The following is an 18,124-nucleotide window of genomic DNA, read 5'->3' as shown; positions in this document are numbered from 1 at the left end:
GGGGGCACACCAAAAACAGAATTTCCAGTTTTATTATGCTGTTGTCTAATATAGATTCTTTAAAAATGTGGAAAACGAGAGAAAGAAAAGAATTATATGCCTAGTTAATTTCCCGCAATTAAAGTTGATAACACTGAAAATGGCTACATATGAAAACCAAATTAGAGTTTGAAATTCATAATAGTCGGTTTTAAATAACAAGTTAATGTTTCATCTCAACATAGGGTGTCTTCCTCTCTCTTCCTCTCACCTTTATTAAAATTATTACCAACATAGGACTGCCTTGTCAGGGGTGGCAGCAAATTCTGGGCGTGACCAGTGCCCCCCTTTGCCCCCCTCTTGGTGGCGCCCCTGAAAAAGGAGCCTTTCCAAAAGAAGAAAACACAATATTCTGGAGTCTGATTTTATGTGCCTACAACTTCAAAACTATCACCAGAAACTGAAAACGGAGGGGCTGTACTCTCTGAGTTGTTTTGGGTGGGTGGGGGGCAGAGAGTGTAACTAAAGCAATGACAAGCCAGCTGTGTTTCCATAGCTTCACACAGGGAGGAGGCAGAGGAGGGATGAGAAAGGAGCAGCAGCTATTAAACTTAACTGGCCTCGATCGGGATGAGGTTTGCACAAACTCACTCCCAGGCTTATGGATTTAGCCATCTGATGGGAAGCTGCGAGGTTAGGGTTTGTTTTGTAAGACAGGATGTGGGGGAAAAAAATTTAAATTAAAAAAAAAAAAGGCAACCTTCTCAATGAACCACTCCAGAACCATCAGAAACTCTGACACTAAAGTCTGCTAATCTAAAAACTAGCTAAATATCTATTTCCCCCCCTTTCTATATTACAGACTGTTATTTAAGTCATGTACACTTTCCACTAACGAGCATGTGACTTCACTGAAAAGTCTCAATTAGATCGTTATACCACAAGCAAGCCACTGTTGGCTCAATCAAGTCAAACTCCAAACACCAAGAGGCGCAAACGTTTGATTTTAGCAAACATTAGCGAGGCAATGCTAATTAAAGAAACGCTGGTTTTGTTTACCTCCGCCGTCCGCAGCGAGGGCGGCTTCTTCAAAGCCTGCTTAAAGGAAGTTTCCATAGCGCCGGTCATTTTCATAACTTCGGCTCAAATCCACAGTAGGACTTTTTACTCCGTCTGACTCTCACTTCACGTCTCCTAGCTGCTCTTAGTCGACCCGGGATGACCAAATCCCCGTGGATCTTGTCCTCGCCAAGCCGAGCATGGATGGAGTTTACTCCAAACGGACCGACCGAGAACTCCTTCTTCTCCAGGAGAAGAGAAAGGGGGGGGAAAAACTTCACTCTCAAGTAGCTCCTCGTTACTGTGCGTCTGAGAGAGAGCAGGCACCGCCAAAGTGTGACAGAAAGTTACGTCTGTTGGACCTGCTGCCTTGATTTCTGTACATCTTTGGTAAAGGAAATATCCACTTCGGTAGTCAGCGTCATTTAGATCCAGGAGTTCAGATTTAGATCCCTCCTCCCGCGAATCCGACGGTGGAGAGTTGACGACATCTGTCTGCCCGAGCGGGGTGCTGCGTTTACGTTCTGTCGAAAATTACATTTCATCGTGATAGTAGCTACACGTGTGCGCCACAAGTGGTAGCTACAGTTGTGCTCATAGGTTTACACACATTCGTCGTGGACGTTTAATGATATCTGTTAACTGTTTTTGTTTTCCCCCAGGCTGAAGTGACTGTACAGCAGGTTTGACACAACACCAATACTCAGAACAAGGAGAAATTCAGAGAGATTAGCGATCATATAAGTAAGAGAATTGTAGATTTACATAAGTTGTCAAGGTCTCTTAGAGCTACAGTTGTTTGCCAGTTGTTTCTAAACAACTACAGATTTCAAGATCAACCATTTAAACAACTATTTAAATAAAACTATTCAGACACAAGCATGACCTGAATTAGAAATGGCTGGAACACCAGCATCACCAGCAGTGTCCACAGTGAAGCAAGTTTTACATCACCATGAACTGAGAGGGTGTTGATAAAGAAACAAGACAAGCCCCTGCTCCAAAATCAGTTTGTTCAAGCTCAACTGAAATGTGCTGCTGCTAGGGGTGCAACGATACACAAAATTCACGGTTCGGTTCGGTTCGATACTTTGGTGTCACGGTTCGATATTTTTTCGATACAAAAAAAATGTTCATGCCTTTTTAATTTGTCATTTATTAAAATTATAAATATATATTTTAACTCAAAAGTACAGTTTTTAAATTTAATGTTGCTGAAACAAAAATAATTTAAAAAATAGATATATCTGATTGAGGAATCACTCATCTTTGGAAAAGAGAGTTTATTACAGAGAAATGGCTCTTTCCAAAATAAAAGCTATACTATACGCTTCTTCTGGGCTATATTCTCAGCAGCATATTGTAGCGGGTCAGGGCTGTTCGGGGTTCTGTTTGTACAGTTATGTTTTGTTTATGTTGCCATAGTGACGGGTGACGCCCTCTTGCTGGTGTGTCCTTCCGGGGTCAGAGGGCGCCCTGTGTGTTGTTGTTGTTGTTGCTGTGCGGTTGCCGCGCTGAGCAGTTAGCTAGCGGCAGTGTTCTTCTGCAGATGTCAATAAACGGCTGTGCTCCCTGGCTAGCTCACGGGAAGCAAGACCAAACAACACCTCCGTCTCCTCGTTGTCTGAGCTCGCCACATTGGTGTCAGAAGTGGGATGATGGTGGCACCCCATGTTCTGACCCGAGTGACTTTTCCCCCGCCTGTCGTGACCGGCGGTGCGCCAAAAGAAGACACCTGGATATTTGCAAAGTGAAAGCAAAAAACAAGCGCAAATTCAAACGCGATTTCAATATGTCACATATTGACAGTGGCTCACCGATGCCAATGACATAATTACCCAGCTACATTTCCGAAAGAATGCAAAAGCATTGACATATATTTTTTCTTCCTACAATAGCCCGACGGGCAGGGCAGAGATAGATTTTGGTAGCCCGACTGGAAAAATCGCTAGCCCGATTTTGCAAGCCCTGTGTTACAGGCATGGCCCTTTAAGGATGAAGCCTGATGGGAAATGTATTCGGGATGTGTGTAGCGGGACTGCCTGGTGTGTGTGTGTGTGAAGAGAGAGAGCGGAGAAGGGGAAAAAGTAACGGTTAGCTACAGAAGAGACGGAAAGAAAATAAATAAAAGGAATATAATAACTCCCTCGACAGCCAGAGTTGTGTCGGCGATGCTCGCTGTGAGTAAACTGTTTCAGCCCACTGTACGCTGTGTTCGTGCCTTAGAGAAGAAATAAAGTTCGGTGAAGCAGTTTCCTACGCCTCCTTCGATCTTTTTGCTAGCGGAGTTGACTTGTATAGTAAGCTGTTGCCGGCTACGAGTCAGTTACGGAACCTTCAAGTAACTGCCAGAGGTTTCCTTACTACGGTTCGGGGCCGCGGATCTGGCGCGGTAACACCTGTATCTGATTGAGGAGTCACTCATCTTTGGAAAAGAGAGTTTATTACAGAGAAATGGCTCTTTCCAAAATAAAAGCTATACTATACGCTTCTTCTGGGCTATATTCTCAGCAGCATATTGTAGCGGGTCAGGGCTGTTCGGGGTTCTGTTTGTACAGTTATGTTTTGTTTATGTTGCCATAGTGACGGGTGACGCCCTCTCGCTGCGACGGTGTGTCCTTCCGGGGTCAGAGGGCGCCCTGTGTGTTGTTGTTGTGGCTGTGCGGTTGCCGCGCTGAGCAGTTAGCTAGCGGCAGTGTTCTTCTGCAGATGTCAATAAACGGCTGTGCTCCCTGGCTAGCTCACGGGAAGCAAGACCAAACGACACCTCCGTCTCCTCGTTGTCTGAGCTCGCCACATTAGTGTCAGAAGTGGGATGATGGTGGCACCCCATGTTCTGACCCGAGTGACTTTTCCCCCGCCGGTCGTGACCGGCCGGTGCGCCAAAAGAAGGCACCTGGACATTTGCAGGACTTTGTGTGGGGCAATGGGGTCGTCGGGGACGACTGACCCCTTAGGCGGGGGCTATGTAGCGGGTCAGGGCTGTTCAGGGTTCTGTTTGTACAGTTATGTTTTGTTTATGTTGCCATAGTGACGGGTGACGCCTTCTCGCTGCGACGGTGTGTCCTTCCGGGGTCAGAGGGCGCTCTGTGTGTTGTTGCTGTGCGGTTGCCGCGCTGAGGAGTTAGCTAGCGGCAGTGTTCTTCTGCAGATGTCAATAAACGGCTGTGCTCCCTGGCTAGCTCACGGTAAGCAAGACCAAACGACACCTCCCTCTCCTCCTTGTCTGAGCTCGCCACATTGGTGTCAGAAGTGGGATGATGGTGGCACCCCATGTTCTGACCCGAGTGACTTTTCCCCCGCCTGTCGTGACCGGCGGTGCGCCAAAAGAAGGCACCTGGATATTTGCAAAGTGAAAGCAAAAAACAAGCGCAAATTCAAACGCGATTTCAATATGTCACATATTGACAGTGGCTCACCGATGCCAATGACATAATTACCCAGCTACATTTCCGAAAGAATGCAAAAGCATTGACATATATTTTTCCTTCCTACAATAGCCCGACGGGCAGGGCAGAGATAGATTTTGGTAGCCCGACTGGAAAAATCGCTAGCCCGATTTTGCAAGCCCTGTGTTACAGGCATGGCCCTTTAAGGATGAAGCCTGATGGGAAATGTATTCGGGATGTGTGTAGCGGGACTGCCTGGTGTGTGTGTGTGTGTGTGTGAAGAGAGAGAGCGGAGAAGGGGAAAAAGTAACGGTTAGCTACAGAAGAGACAGAAAGAAAATAAATAAAAGGAATATAATAACTCCCTCGACAGCCAGAGTTGTGTCGGCGATGCTCGCTGTGAGTAAACTGTTTCAGCCCACTGTACGCTGTGTTCGTGCCTTAGAGAAGAAATAAAGTTCGGTGAAGCAGTTTCCTACGCCTCCTTCGATCTTTTTGCTAGCGGAGTTGACTTGTATAGTAAGCTGTTGCCGGCTACCAGTCAGTTACGGAACCTTCAAGTAACTGCCAGAGGTTTCCTTACTACGGTTCGGGGCCGCGGATCTGGCGCGGTAACACCTGTATCTGATTGAGGAGTCACTCATCTTTGGAAAAGAGAGTTTATTACAGAGAAATGGCTCTTTCCAAAATAAAAGCTATACTATACGCTTCTTCTGGGCTATATTCTCAGCAGCATATTGTAGCGGGTCAGGGCTGTTCGGGGTTCTGTTTTTACAGTTATGTTTTGTTTATGTTGCCATAGTGACGGGTGACGCCCTCTCGCTGCGACGGTGTGTCCTTCCGGGGTCAGAGGGCGCCCTGTGTGTTGTTGTTGTGGCTGTGCGGTTGCCGCGCTGAGCAGTTAGCTAGCTGCAGTGTTCTTCTGCAGATGTCAATAAACGGCTGTGCTCCCTGGCTAGCTGAAGCAAGACCAAACGACACCTCCGTCTCCTCGTTGTCTGAGCTCGCCACATTAGTGTCAGAAGTGGGATGATGGTGGCACCCCATGTTCTGACCCGAGTGACTTTCCCCCCGCCGGTCGTGACCGGCCGGTGCGCCAAAAGAAGGCACCTGGACATTTGCAGGACTTTGTGTGGGGCAATGGGGTTGTCGGGGACGACTGACCCCTTAGGCGGGGGCTATGTAGCGGGTCAGGGCTGTTCAGGGTTCTGTTTGTACAGTTATGTTTTGTTTATGTTGCCATAGTGACGGGTGACGCCTTCTCGCTGCGACGGTGTGTCCTTCCGGGGTCAGAGGGCGCTCTGTGTGTTGTTGTTGCTGTGCGGTTGCCGCGCTGAGGAGTTAGCTAGCGGCAGTGTTCTTCTGCAGATGTCAATAAACGGCTGTGCTCCCTGGCTAGCTCACGGTAAGCAAGACCAAACGACACCTCCCTCTCCTCCTTGTCTGAGCTCGCCACAATATTAAACATATCAGGTCCCCATAAGGAGAATCATGTGCTAACGGCTGTCTAAATGACTCGGGTAAAGTTTGTAACATGCATGCTTGTTGTTTTTGTCTGCTTCCACTTGTCTTTGCACTAGGATGATGTCAGCGTAAATGTGCAGTCATATTCGTTGTGTTCCCACTAGTGCTCCGTTATCGAGCTACCCCTGCGTGCATGGGGCTAGACGGCTAACACGTTAACGAGCTAACTGCTCGCTAACACACTAGTTCCCACCCATGTAATTGAGCATTGCGTGGCTCAACACAGACAGCATCGTCAGAAGGAAAGTTGATAAAATAAATTACAAATTTTGTATTGTTCGATACATATGCGTACCGAACCGAAAGCACTGTATCGAACGGTTCAATATCGATACGAGTATCGTTGCACCCCTAGCTGCTGCCCACGTTGACAAGCCAAATGTCTTCTGGAGAAGGGTTTTATAATCGGACAAGCAAAAATTGAGCTCTCTGACCACAGCGACAAGAGGCATGTTTGGAGACTTTCCAGCCTAAGCACACTACCAGCTATCAAGCGTGGTGGTGGTAGCATCATGATTTGCGGTTGATTTGCTGCTAGTCCTACTGGTCCTACATTGCACAAAGCTTGTGGAATAATGGAGGAGGTCAATCTCCAAATTCTTTATCTTCACCTCAAATCAGCAGTTACCTGAAACATGGAAAAAACTGACCCGAATGGCCTCCCCAAAGTCACAACCTCAACCCTATTAAAAATACAAGGCAACCACCCAATTTAAATTACCTCTTCCAGTTATCCTAAGAGCTATAACCAGACGTTTGCTGTAAGCTACTAAACATGTCTGATCAAGGTGCAAATTGCTAAGGGGTATTTAACCAAATATTAGCTGGGGTGTATGTGTACTTTAACCATGTGTGGATTTGAAAAAACCCTAAAATGTTTAAAACCTTTTTATTTTAAGTCAGTGTAAAATATTTCTATCATGAGAAAAGAACAGTTCAAAGAAATAATTAAAAAACCCAAAATATGGCATTTAGGCCCGTGAGTGTATGGAAACTTCGAATAACATCATCTATCCACTATCCATACATACCTGTATTGTCTGTCAATACATTACCATACGCTATTTACAAGAAAGACATGCAAATTGTTATACCACAGGGACTTTTCCAAACAACCACAGTCATAAATGAAAATGCAGATAAAAGCTGAAAGCAGTGCAGCAGAAGGGAAGGGTCAGGCTGTGTTTCAGTGTAGGAATTATGAAAGCAGTACTTAAACGCAGCATAGATCCTCCCTCTGCCTTTGGACACATGTGAAGGCAAAGTGCAACCAGAGTTTTGCTCTGCTTGCGGAATATTGAGATTACCCTAACGCGTGTGAACGCAACACCTGACTCCAGGGATTATATTGAAGTCGATTTTTGCCACCTGAAGAATACAAATGGCATTGCAAAGTATATTATAGTTAGATGATGTTTCTCAGAATTTGGAGTTGGTGTGTTATAATTATGGATTCCTACCTCACAATTATGACTTATTGACTTTTCCAGGTGGCAAAAATCAGTTTTCTTCAGCTCCTTTTGTCCTTAGATTTCATAATTAAACCCGTGCCCTTAGAGAATGAGCTGCAGAGCCGAGTTAGATCCAATAAACCACTCCTTTAATGTGCACATGCCTCGACTTCTACTGATTCTTGTTACCCTGTGTTAATAAATTACCATTCACATAAGGCAGCAGTGTTGCTACTGTGGGGAAACATAGCTTCCACCAGTGTATTTGCTTTGAGTCAGGACACTCCTTCATTTATTGCATAACTGCAGTGTGTGCGTACGTGCTCTGTTCATTTAACCTCGTGCACTGAGAGGGCTGGGTGGAGTGGCAGACAGCTTCAGGGTGGGAAATTCAAAGGTGGGTACAACGTGTAAGCCAGATGGTGACTGCTGACAGCCAAACTTAACAAAAGTGCTGTTGTTGTAGAGTCTGCCCTGATTTAGATCCACTGTCTGTGTAAGACAAACAGACCCAAAAAAACCAACCCCCAAAAAAATGACGCATAATTTGTATTGCTCATATGATAAGAAAGAGAAAATGAAAGACTGCTTTCCTTAAAAGCTAAAACCAGTTTACACATAATTATGCAGTCATGGAATAGTTTATTATGTAGTGTTTGTGGGGAATGAGAGAAGAAACCACAATATAAGGATGTGATGAAACGTAAAGCTGGAGCTGCGCCAGTGACTCAAAGGCTTGTGGTTTGACAGAAAGCCACTTTGTAATGTCTTGTAAACCAACCAAAAACACGGGGTCATGTCAACTAACTGTCCGTTAAATTCGGAGACAGAAAAACTTTCCCAGAGAGGCACGGAAATTTTCATCATCAGCATCTTTATTGCACAACGTTCCCATAAAATTGGGAAAAGAATAAATTCGAGGAGACAATTTTTTAAAAGACATTCTGTACAAATACATGGAAATAAACTTGAATATGTACAGTTTACACAAACCGTTACACTTAAACACAGGCAACTAAATAATTTATCCATATACAAAGAGGGAAAAGGAGATATAAATCCATACCCTTTAAACATAATGGCTGGTTTGTACAAAAAAAAAAAAAAAAAAAAAGTAGGCTGATATAGCGGAGTATCTTCAAATACAGTAACAAGCATATTTGTATATATCAATTATAACAGCAAAAACGAGCTCTCCAGAAGCCTGCGATACATTTATGCCACTTTTCCGTTAAGACTTGGGTTATACCCAGGGTGCGATTTGGGCTGAACAAACACACACACACAAACACTGTGGAATTCCCAGGGTTAGAGTGCTGCTTTCAGAGAATGCAGTTAGACTGCGCTTCCATTAACAAGCTCAAACAATATTTTCATCTTAGAGATTTGCAGAAGTTCAAAAATTGTCCCACTGCCTCCAAGGTGCTGGATAAAAAGTACGCTATAGTTAGAAAATATGTGAAGCTCTCTCTGATTCGGGCAGTTTGTGAACGTGTTAACATTTTCCCATCAATTCAAGATTTATTTAAAAAAAAAAAAAAAAAAAAAAAAAGGAAGAAGAAAGAGTGTCCCAGATTCCACAAAATCTAAGCCTGCATTTTTACTCTCAACAAATCGCACCCTGCTTGTACTGCATAACAACCAAAATCTGTCAATGCCAAGAAAACAAAAGGAAAACGTGTCCTACTATAGTTTTGTATTTTGTGAGTCTAACTGTAATAGAAACAAGCTTGAGAATAGTGTCAGCTGACATATACATATCCACTATAAGGCCTACTGTGTTCCTCTATTCCTCTCATTGCAGCAAACATCAACGCCGTAAACATCGTATAAAGGTCGCAAAGCTATAAAAGTGTGAAAATATTTCAGCATTTTTTCTTTTTTGGTTGTAAAATAGATGTAGATAATGCATGGTTTAGCTTTTCCACAGTATAAAGGGACCCCATTTAATCACATTCTGACGCAAAAATAAGTTTCTTCCTTTTTTGTGTGAATCAATCATCTTAAGGAATTACACAGCCTTTCCCTTTTTTTTAAAATTTTATGAGAACACAGCATAGAGTCTGCACAGTTGACATTCCTATGATTAAAATAGCTTAGAAAGTACCTCAGGGTTTTCTATGGGGCGGCTGTACATGGTTAGCCACATGCCCATATGAAGATCTGAGGTAGTGCTGTACCTGTGATAAGAATGTCATAGCCACTTAATTCGCCATTTCAAAACAAGTTTGCAAAAACAAAACAAAAAAAGTCAGGTGGGCACTGCAGTTTGACAAAAAGCAAAATCTTTTGATCTAACTCAGGGAAATTTGGCCTGTAAACAAAGTCCTGACGATAAACAAAAAGACTTAATTGGCATGAGATTGATAAAGTTCTCTTCCAAGTGATATTTACCTCAAAGGAAAGTTTAAAATCATCCGCCTGCTTCATTTAAACATGTTATTCATCACTTCGTATGACCAGGTTTAAGATTGTACAGGGGGGGAGAAAGCAGATGAAGAAACAAATCCATTGTTATTACACTATAGACACCCTTAGATTTTCATTTTCAGCTGAAAAATAAAATTAAAGTCTTTGGCTTTTGTGTCCTAAAATGAAAGAGTCCTATTTAAAAACATTCAAACAACGACAGGAGAAGGTCATCTCAGGGATGTTTCCATTCATCCGCAGTGCCTCGCTCCATCTCTGGGTCTGTGGTCTCCAACTCCACCCTGTGGTTCAACGTCATCATTGCTCTGAAATAGCAGCAATGAGTTTAAGCGTCAGCTCTGGCTGTGGTCCATAAAGACCTGTGCCACACAGACACGCGGGTCAGGAAACCATGTAGAGAGTCAGCAGCAGAGCATGGACGGCCCGTTTCTGGGGCCGGGTGGCACCGCACAGCTCTGACCGACCTCCCCAGGAAGCGAACTGTTGGAGACCTCAGTGCCAGTACTGTTTCATAGTAAGATCTGGGCAACATAGGGGGAGTGAGTGCTGGCCACGGCAGCTAGCAAGGGGAGGTCGCTGGACTCGATTCTGCAAAGATACCAAATAAAATAATAAATAAAAGTTAGATTAAAGGTTTACACTGTTGTTCACCTGGGAAATTTATTCAAGACCTGTATTTTTTTATTTTTTTTAAGATTGGAGTATCCAAGTCACTAGCTGTAATGATGAAAACAACTGGCTGAAATGGGTGCAGATGAACCTTTACACAGACAAACTTTAACATTTCAAAGTCGGAATAAGAAAAAAGGTAAAGGGCTTACCCTAAAACCATGCCCAGTTCTTTCACGTGGACTCTGGTCTGGCCCTTCAAATACTCAGCAAGCATCTTGCTCTTAAAGTAGATCTCCTGCAGACGGTCCTCAAGGTGCATTATACACTGAAGAGGAGAGGAACAACACATGGAGCATGACTTATAAGCAATAATATAAGTGCTATTTACTGTATACACACAAATTATTAGGGGTCAACATGACCTTGACTCTAAAGCAGAAAGATGAAGACTTAGCGTACAAAGTTGGGGGACACGTTGAGTTTGTAAAGCTGGTTAGTAGACTGCAATAAGCTGGACACCAGGTTGGACACCAGGACCTCCTTCCCCAGCTTGCTGACATCGGTGGCTCGTCTCTGACTGCTCGCCACCTGCACTGTCCACTTGTCTGTGTCTGCTATAATGCAGACGGCCTCGGCTATGGGCTCATCCAATACTGGATGCTACAGGAGGATAAGGATGGCCATTTAAACCAATGAAATACACATAGAAAGCACAAAAAGCACGAATATCCATAACGTGACCCAGTCTTCTATTTTATTACTTCTCAAACATGCATAAGTCAACTCCATTTTTTTCTTAATTTCTTAGTGACTTCCTGCTGGATTTAATTGTGTGCTTAGAATCATTTTCCAGCTGAAAAGTAGAGTTCAAGTTTAACTACTGGCATGATCTCAGGCTGCCCACTCCCTGATGCTGCAAAGCCTCCTTTTTGGGTATGACACCACCATTGAGCTTTTTGTTTATGCAGGGAAAACGTGTGGCTCCTTAAAGAGTAAGTCCTTCCAGTCTTTACCTGAACTGCATGGGTTAATTCAGTCATGAGGTTCTGCCGTAGCTTCTCGTCACTGGGCATCCCATGCAGTACAAAGTCTGGCACATAGGTGGGGCAGTAGCCTCCAAAGAGAGACCGGCCAAAATTAGCAATGCTTGGCTTAGAGTAGTTCTCCACCAGCTTTGACCTGTCGATGAAACATGACATGAGAAATTTGTTTATTTTATCTCACATTTTGTGGATAGTTTTAGTTTTTATTCCTCAACAACTAATCAGCTATTGCTGAAAACAAAAACACGTTTTTGAGCAAGTTCTACTCACCCGGGAAAAGGCACCAGAACTTCCTCCTGCCAGTCCTCAGTCTCTTCACTCTCACTGTCTCCCAGCGCACTGTCTGAGCTCTCATTGCGTGGTATTTCCCAGTCGTTGATGGGCGCTGATTTGTGCTTTTGGTCCTCTTTGCTGTTACTCCTTGCATCCTGGGGAACGGGGACTGATAACACAAGATCTTTGTCCTGCTCAGCAGGACAGCCCCTGCAGACGCAGATGTCAGAAGAGTCTGTAGATTCACACCTGCACCTCCTCTCCATATCCAACAACCTCTCTCCCTTCCTGCATGACTGCATCTCTCCACTACCTGGACCTAAACAAAGGCCCAAACCCTGCACCCTGGCCTTGCTGTGAAAGCCAAGATCCCCTAGTTCATGATACCGAGAAGCCGCTGAAAAGTCCACCGAGTCCTTGTTCCTACTGGCTTCATGTTGTTTGGCAACATTATCTATAGTCCTAGTTTCCCCAGGGTTGAAATAATCATCAAAATCATCCCTACAGTTCAGGTCCCACTGGGAGATCTTGCTCGGTACCCGCTGCAGGGTGGAAACTGCCTTGGTCTGTTTGGTTTGGTCCTCTGACATTCTGGTGCAGCTGGTCTTTAGCTCGGCTCCCATCTGCAGCTGCTGCGGTTGCTGCTGATAATGCTGTCCTCGTTGATGCTGTGATGGCTGCTGCAGCTGCAGCATGTGTTTCTTGTAGTCCTCCTCCACCTTCCTTCCGCGGCTCTCTGTGTCTGATTCAGGAGACAAGGAGTCTCCAATGAGAAAAGTCACTTTTGTTGTTGGCTCTTCGTCTTCTGGCAGAGTCAAAGCCATGGGCCCTATCACAGAGTTTCCCGGTATCACTGATACTCCAGCAATCAGGTTCTTATCTGGAGGCTTCTTCTCCAAATGCATCCCCAACGGCCGAGCAGGGAGCACTTTAGTGGTCTGGTTTCCAGATGCTGCATTAATTAAAGCATCTAACCCACAGTTTTTTACTTCTGTGGGAACAGGTAAGGATGGATCTGATCCAAGGGTTGTGGGGATGGATGGATCAATAGGTTTCAGGTCACCCTTGGTCTCTGTATCCAGCACACAGACCTGCTCCCTGGTGGAAGCCAAGCCGACGTGCAGCACCGTCTCCACTCGAGCCTCTGTGAACAGTCGGCTGCTAGACTCCTTGCACACATCCTTAGCTTCTGCCACCTCTGCAATCCTGTTAATGGGAATTGTGCCCTGGCCGTGTCCTGCCTGAAGCACACTGCTCCTCGATCCCTGGCTCTCGCTGCTGTCTTCCTCATCCTCATCCTCCTCCTCTTCCTCGTTGGGTGGCTCTCCAGCACTGTGCTCCACTTCATTGTCTGTGAATGTGCTGCTCTGCAGGCTGTTGTCTGAAGGGTAGATGCTGTCTTCTGTCTCAGTCTGCTGACTGTGGGCCCCTTGGGATAGGTAGTCTCCGCTGGGTTTGTGGACGGTAACCAAGACATAATCAGACTCCTCCACCTCGCCCTTTCTAAGGGAGGTAGTTATAAGGGAGCCGGGCATGACAATGGCCTCGTCCTCAGCACTGTCCAGCATGTGCGTCTCCAGCAGCTCAGAACAGCGAATGAAGTAGGTAAGGACATAAAGGAGTCTCTGGACAAGCTCCTGTCTGCGGCCAACTACTACAGTCTTTGACAGCCGAACTGGGGAGCCAATAGCCCCATACAGGTCCCCTACAAAAAGATAAAAGAACAGTCATTTTTACAAATATGTTAATTAATTCCATATTTTCTTGGCTTTATAATTTTACGTTGTTTCCCTAATCTCAGACAGGAAATGTATATTTTGAATACAAGTTTTATTGGAGAGTAAAAAATATCATATTTTCTTCTTTATTGTTTACTTAAACACCCATACACACCAACAATACTGTACTTGGTTATCTCTTTCACGCTTCTCTTTACATATGACTGTTTGCAGCTCTCAGCTGTTAACACTAGGTGTCAGTGTTAACTCACTTTCTAATTACATTCCATGTCACATGAGTAAAAATGAGGACTCATTAAGACTTCCCTTTAAAATTTATTATAGGATTTTACATAATAGCCAACTACTAATAAATCTCAGTACTTCAATTAGTTCAACTTCTGTAAAACAACGCAGTGCTTTTCACATGAATCAGGGAGAGTTTAACAGTATACCCAGTTTTCACTTCAAGTTATTACAATTTTAAACAGTATTTATATTACACATGCAATGTGGACTGGAATGACCGCTGCTTCTGAGATGACTTAAAAGACAATGTCTGCATTACACCTCTTAGGATGATGCACAGACATCTAGCTTACTCAGATTTAAAGCTGCAGGTAGCAAACATAGTCTAGTCATAACTTGTCTTCAAGTTGTAATGATTAACAATGGCAACAATGTTCCAGTGAAAATAAAGAGCAAACACAGGTGTTACGTTTTACTTTCACTCCACCCAGGTGCTTTAACAACAAGCAAAGGCACATCTCGGTCTCTCTGCCTGTGTGTTTGTCTTTGACCGTCTCACCTAGCTGTGCCCAGAGAGGATTGTAGGGATGCGTCTTTGCCAGCATGTCGACGCTCTGGGAGGAGTGCTTTTCAAGGAAGATCTTGATTGGAGGCTGCCCATTTGGCATGACGGTGGGCACCCAAGCCAGATGATTGGTCAGAATCGCTGTCAATAATGCGGGAAGGAATCTAAGGGGGGGGGGGGAATAAATCAAGAGGGAATCAGTGCATGATCACGATCCATCCATTTTCTTCCACTTATCCAATTCAGGGTTGTGGGGGCAGTTTCCATAGGGCGGGAGGCAGGGTAACACAAAGAGACAAAATCATTCACACTCAAATGCACATCTACGGGCAATTTAGATGTCCTACTTAACCTAATCCTACTGCGTGTTTTTGGACTGTGGGAAGAAGCCAGACTACCCAGAGAGAACCCACGCAGACACTAGGAGAACATTTAAACTCAACACATTTAACCTTCTTGTTGTGAGGCAATAGCGCTAACCACCATGCTGCCATGCTATGGGCACAGCTTACGACCATATCGCCCTGATCGCCCTCGATGATTACCATCTGTCCAGAAATTGCCTTTTTCTCTCTCTCTCTCTCTCTCTCAGTCTCTCTCCTGACCTACTTCAGTAAGGTCAAATGTGCTGTCATTACTTGGAAAACCTTGGTCATTTCTTTCTTGTTGAACTGGACACCACAAACACAAATCCTTAGTTTGAAACATACGCAGCTGTACACATTAAGCGAAACACCCATACACACACACACTCCATGAGCATGATTCACTTCTCAGTTCTGACCACAAGTGTCTACTTCCCTTCCTGTCTCATGACTCAACTCTGTCATGTTAGCAGAGTTCAATCGCGTGCCGGGACTGCTGGAATTATCAGAACCATCAGTCATGGGAGCACTGATGAGATGGCCTCATAAAAGATGTGATGTGATACAGTAAAAGCACTGGTTCCCAGGGAAACATGACGCTTCACTCAAGAGTCAACAGCACTTAGAGGTAGTTGCAGTAGTGGTGGAAACACTGACTTCAGCTAAGTGGTGATGCTGATACAGAAACTGGTTACTTAGGGGGAAAAAAACTGTCTATTTAAGTTCAGTGAGCATGCTGGAAATTAGAGAACACGAGAAAAGTCCCAAATGTCTTAAAATCCATGGCTCATGTAGTACAGTAATGATAATCTGCCTTTATCTATGTTCTCTCATTGGTCTAATTTGTATAAATGACTGAATGTAAAAAATATACGAAAAAGTAAAATATAGTTTGGTTTTCAACAAAATCAGTGAAGTTGTAGATTTTGATATGGAGCTTATAGAAGATAAAATGACAAATTAATTTAAAAAAAATACAGAAAAAGTTACAATTAAAAAAACAAAAACTCTCAAGCACAGTTTTAATATTTTCAACTGTGTGAACACTTCCACTGTGGTGTTACTCTAATTAAGATCTGATAAAACATTTTAAGGCATTTTTACCACCTTACTAAACATTATGCAACACCTCAGTTCAGTGCAGTGAATGATGCTTTAATTAACTCTGCTGAATATGGGTGCTATGTTCAATAAAAGCGCTGCAACCAATTCATACGTGCACAATTAGCAGTGGTTTGACATGGCTTTGTAATAGCAACAATAAGCAATTAGAGACTGGCAGGGATCTTCTCATTCACAGCACTTTTTAAAACGGACAAATAGATGCAAAGAGGGTGTCAGTGTCTGTGTGTGCAATTAAACATAACAAAGGAGTATGAGGGAGAGAGAATGAATAGTTAAGTGTGTGTGGAAATCTGCATGTTCCCCATTTCTGTTGCTAAGAAAAGAAAGATGCGACATGTATATATATTTTGTGCACCTCGCATCTTTGTCTTAGTCTAGGACACAACATCATGGACTCACTAAATCTGTGTGCCATCTATAGAAATTCCTTGACTAATAGTGAAGTAGGTGGAAGAATAGGGAGACACTCAACTGGTTCTTGGAGGCCTGCTCCATCAGCAGAGAAAGCTCCCTCATGAATTGACCGCAGAGCTGGTTCTTCTCTGATGCTCCAGACATCATAGTCAACCAGACGGGTTCGGCCACTCGGGGCATGGTGTAGAGGTCACAGATGGTCATCCTGGAGATGAGGTACAGCGAGGGAGGGAGCGATGAAAGAGGGGGAGGCCATGGACAGTCCAAATGAAAGGGAACAAGGAGAAAGAGAGAAAACAGACAGAGAGAAAACAGGGACGTTATTGTCTCTTGGGGTAAACAAAAGAGATCTCAGTTCACAGAGCTTCGCTGTCTACACTGAGGCCATAGGAGACCCTTGCTGTATCTGTGTTTGTAACAGTCTGACGACCTTGCGTGCACCCTCTCTCTCCTCCTCACACACACCCAACTTTGTCTCTTGGTCTGTACAGTGTGTGGGTGTATATGCATCTGTATGTGGCTCGGCTGGGGCATTTGTCCATTGAGAAGGACAGGAGTTTCCATGGAGCGTGGGGTGAATTGGTGAGCATGTCTCGGCCAGAGGCCAAGCTTTGACACAGAGGCAGAAGGGAATCTCTGCAGACGTAGGAATGTGGAAAATCAGGAATTTTTAGTCATGGTTAAAATATGGACTGCAGATCATTGCTTTAGGGTTTGAAATAGCAAATCCATTTCCCCCCATATTAAAAGAGCAGTTTTCAGTAGATAAGAAAACAAAAAGTGCTGTCAGTTTCTATCAGGTGATGAGGTGCTCTGTAGAAAGTTTTCTGCTTACTTTAGTTCTGCTGCAAACAAATTACCTGAATCTATAATACAATTGCAATCTTCAGCTAAAACAGCAGCATAGTCAAGGAAACTGAAATGGATTTAACCATCTGCCATCAGCTCGGCTGATCTGTCACAAGGGTTGTAGGTTCTACTGATAAGCAATAAAACCCCGCCCTGATTTCTTGATTTAGTCTTACTGGAAGCTTCGGGACAGCTGTAAACACGGTTAATTCTGCAGTAAACTCACAACCTCTCTGACCTATCATGAACCCGGTGACAGGAGTGACGCAGGCTGTGAGAAAACACAGGTGTCACACAGTGGAAGTGACATTCACTTCAGGTCAAGTATTCTGGTGATCAAGCTATTTTAGGATTGCGTAATTTTCCAAAGAAAACAACTTAGCGCCTCACTGTTTCTAGGTGAATTTAACAGCACTGCCACGCAGATCTATTTTTAAGTAAGATTTTTAATAAATCCATCCCTAAACCCAAGCTCAGAGTGACAAACAGCCACTTTCCTACATGTGGATTTTGACTAATCCTCAACTAAAAGAAAAACTCAGTGAAGACCTCCCAGCTTAATCCATGTCTACAAAACTAAGTTTCAAGAGTTCCTAATGTTAAAATAGAAAGATGCCAAATATTTAGTTGTTATAAACAAAACAAAAAGAGCTAAGTGTTGCTTTAGATGACCCTTTAGTGTTATAGATTTCATTTTAACTGCTGGCAGTCTTGTTTTGTCACTAACTGAACCAACATAACGAGTCTTTATCAGTGTACTAGCGCAGAAACAAATCGTGCTAAACTAGAACATCACAGCGTTAGGTAACAGTCTGACAGATAAAATGTGTGATAATAGCAAGAAGATCAACGATCAATCGGTGAAGCAGAATGAACTTGGAATAAATCAGACACACATCTCCAGATCTCATTATGTCTTCTTGTTTGCAGGGCAGCAAAGATCATCCATCATTTGACTGTGGCATCAAATGAACTAATAATACTTTATTCACTCCTGTATTATAAACGGGTTGACTTTTTCCTGCGGCCTCTCCTAAGCCCCACTTGTTCCCGGTGTCTGGTGTACATTACTGAAAGCC

General features: G+C 43.9%; 2 protein-coding genes across 4 annotated transcripts in view; both read right to left on the bottom strand.

Annotated features, from left to right (window-relative positions):
* The window catches only part of rapgef6 (Rap guanine nucleotide exchange factor (GEF) 6), a 136,965-nt gene extending 135,271 nt beyond the window's left edge, over positions 1-1,694 (bottom strand). The window contains exon 1 of the mRNA XM_085364654.1: positions 1,039-1,694. Coding sequence (XP_085220780.1) covers positions 1,039-1,113 — 75 coding nt within the window. The 5' untranslated portion in view covers positions 1,114-1,694. The remainder of the gene's footprint in view (positions 1-1,038) is intronic.
* A 6,724-nt stretch (positions 1,695-8,418) lies between these two features.
* Positions 8,419-18,124, bottom strand: part of fnip1 (folliculin interacting protein 1) — a 39,355-nt gene continuing 29,649 nt past the window's right edge. For all 3 annotated transcript variants that reach the window (XM_085364645.1, XM_085364647.1, XM_085364646.1), the window contains 7 exons: positions 16,255-16,401; positions 14,287-14,456; positions 11,758-13,465; positions 11,458-11,623; positions 10,904-11,104; positions 10,654-10,769; positions 8,419-10,420 (listed from right to left, as the gene is read on the bottom strand). In XM_085364645.1, the coding sequence (XP_085220771.1) occupies positions 10,342-10,420; positions 10,654-10,769; positions 10,904-11,104; positions 11,458-11,623; positions 11,758-13,465; positions 14,287-14,456; positions 16,255-16,401 (2,587 nt within the window). In that variant the 3' untranslated portion in view covers positions 8,419-10,341. The remainder of the gene's footprint in view (positions 10,421-10,653; positions 10,770-10,903; positions 11,105-11,457; positions 11,624-11,757; positions 13,466-14,286; positions 14,457-16,254; positions 16,402-18,124) is intronic.

This window comes from Diplotaxodon limnothrissa, linkage group LG10 (genome assembly GCF_057381915.1).
Source record: "Diplotaxodon limnothrissa isolate DT_005_m linkage group LG10, D_limnothrissa_male_GT1.1, whole genome shotgun sequence".
Taxonomy (NCBI): Eukaryota; Metazoa; Chordata; class Actinopteri; order Cichliformes; family Cichlidae; genus Diplotaxodon; species Diplotaxodon limnothrissa.
The sequence above is the reverse complement of the archived record's forward strand: the minus strand, read 5'-3'. Positions and strand labels throughout refer to the sequence as shown.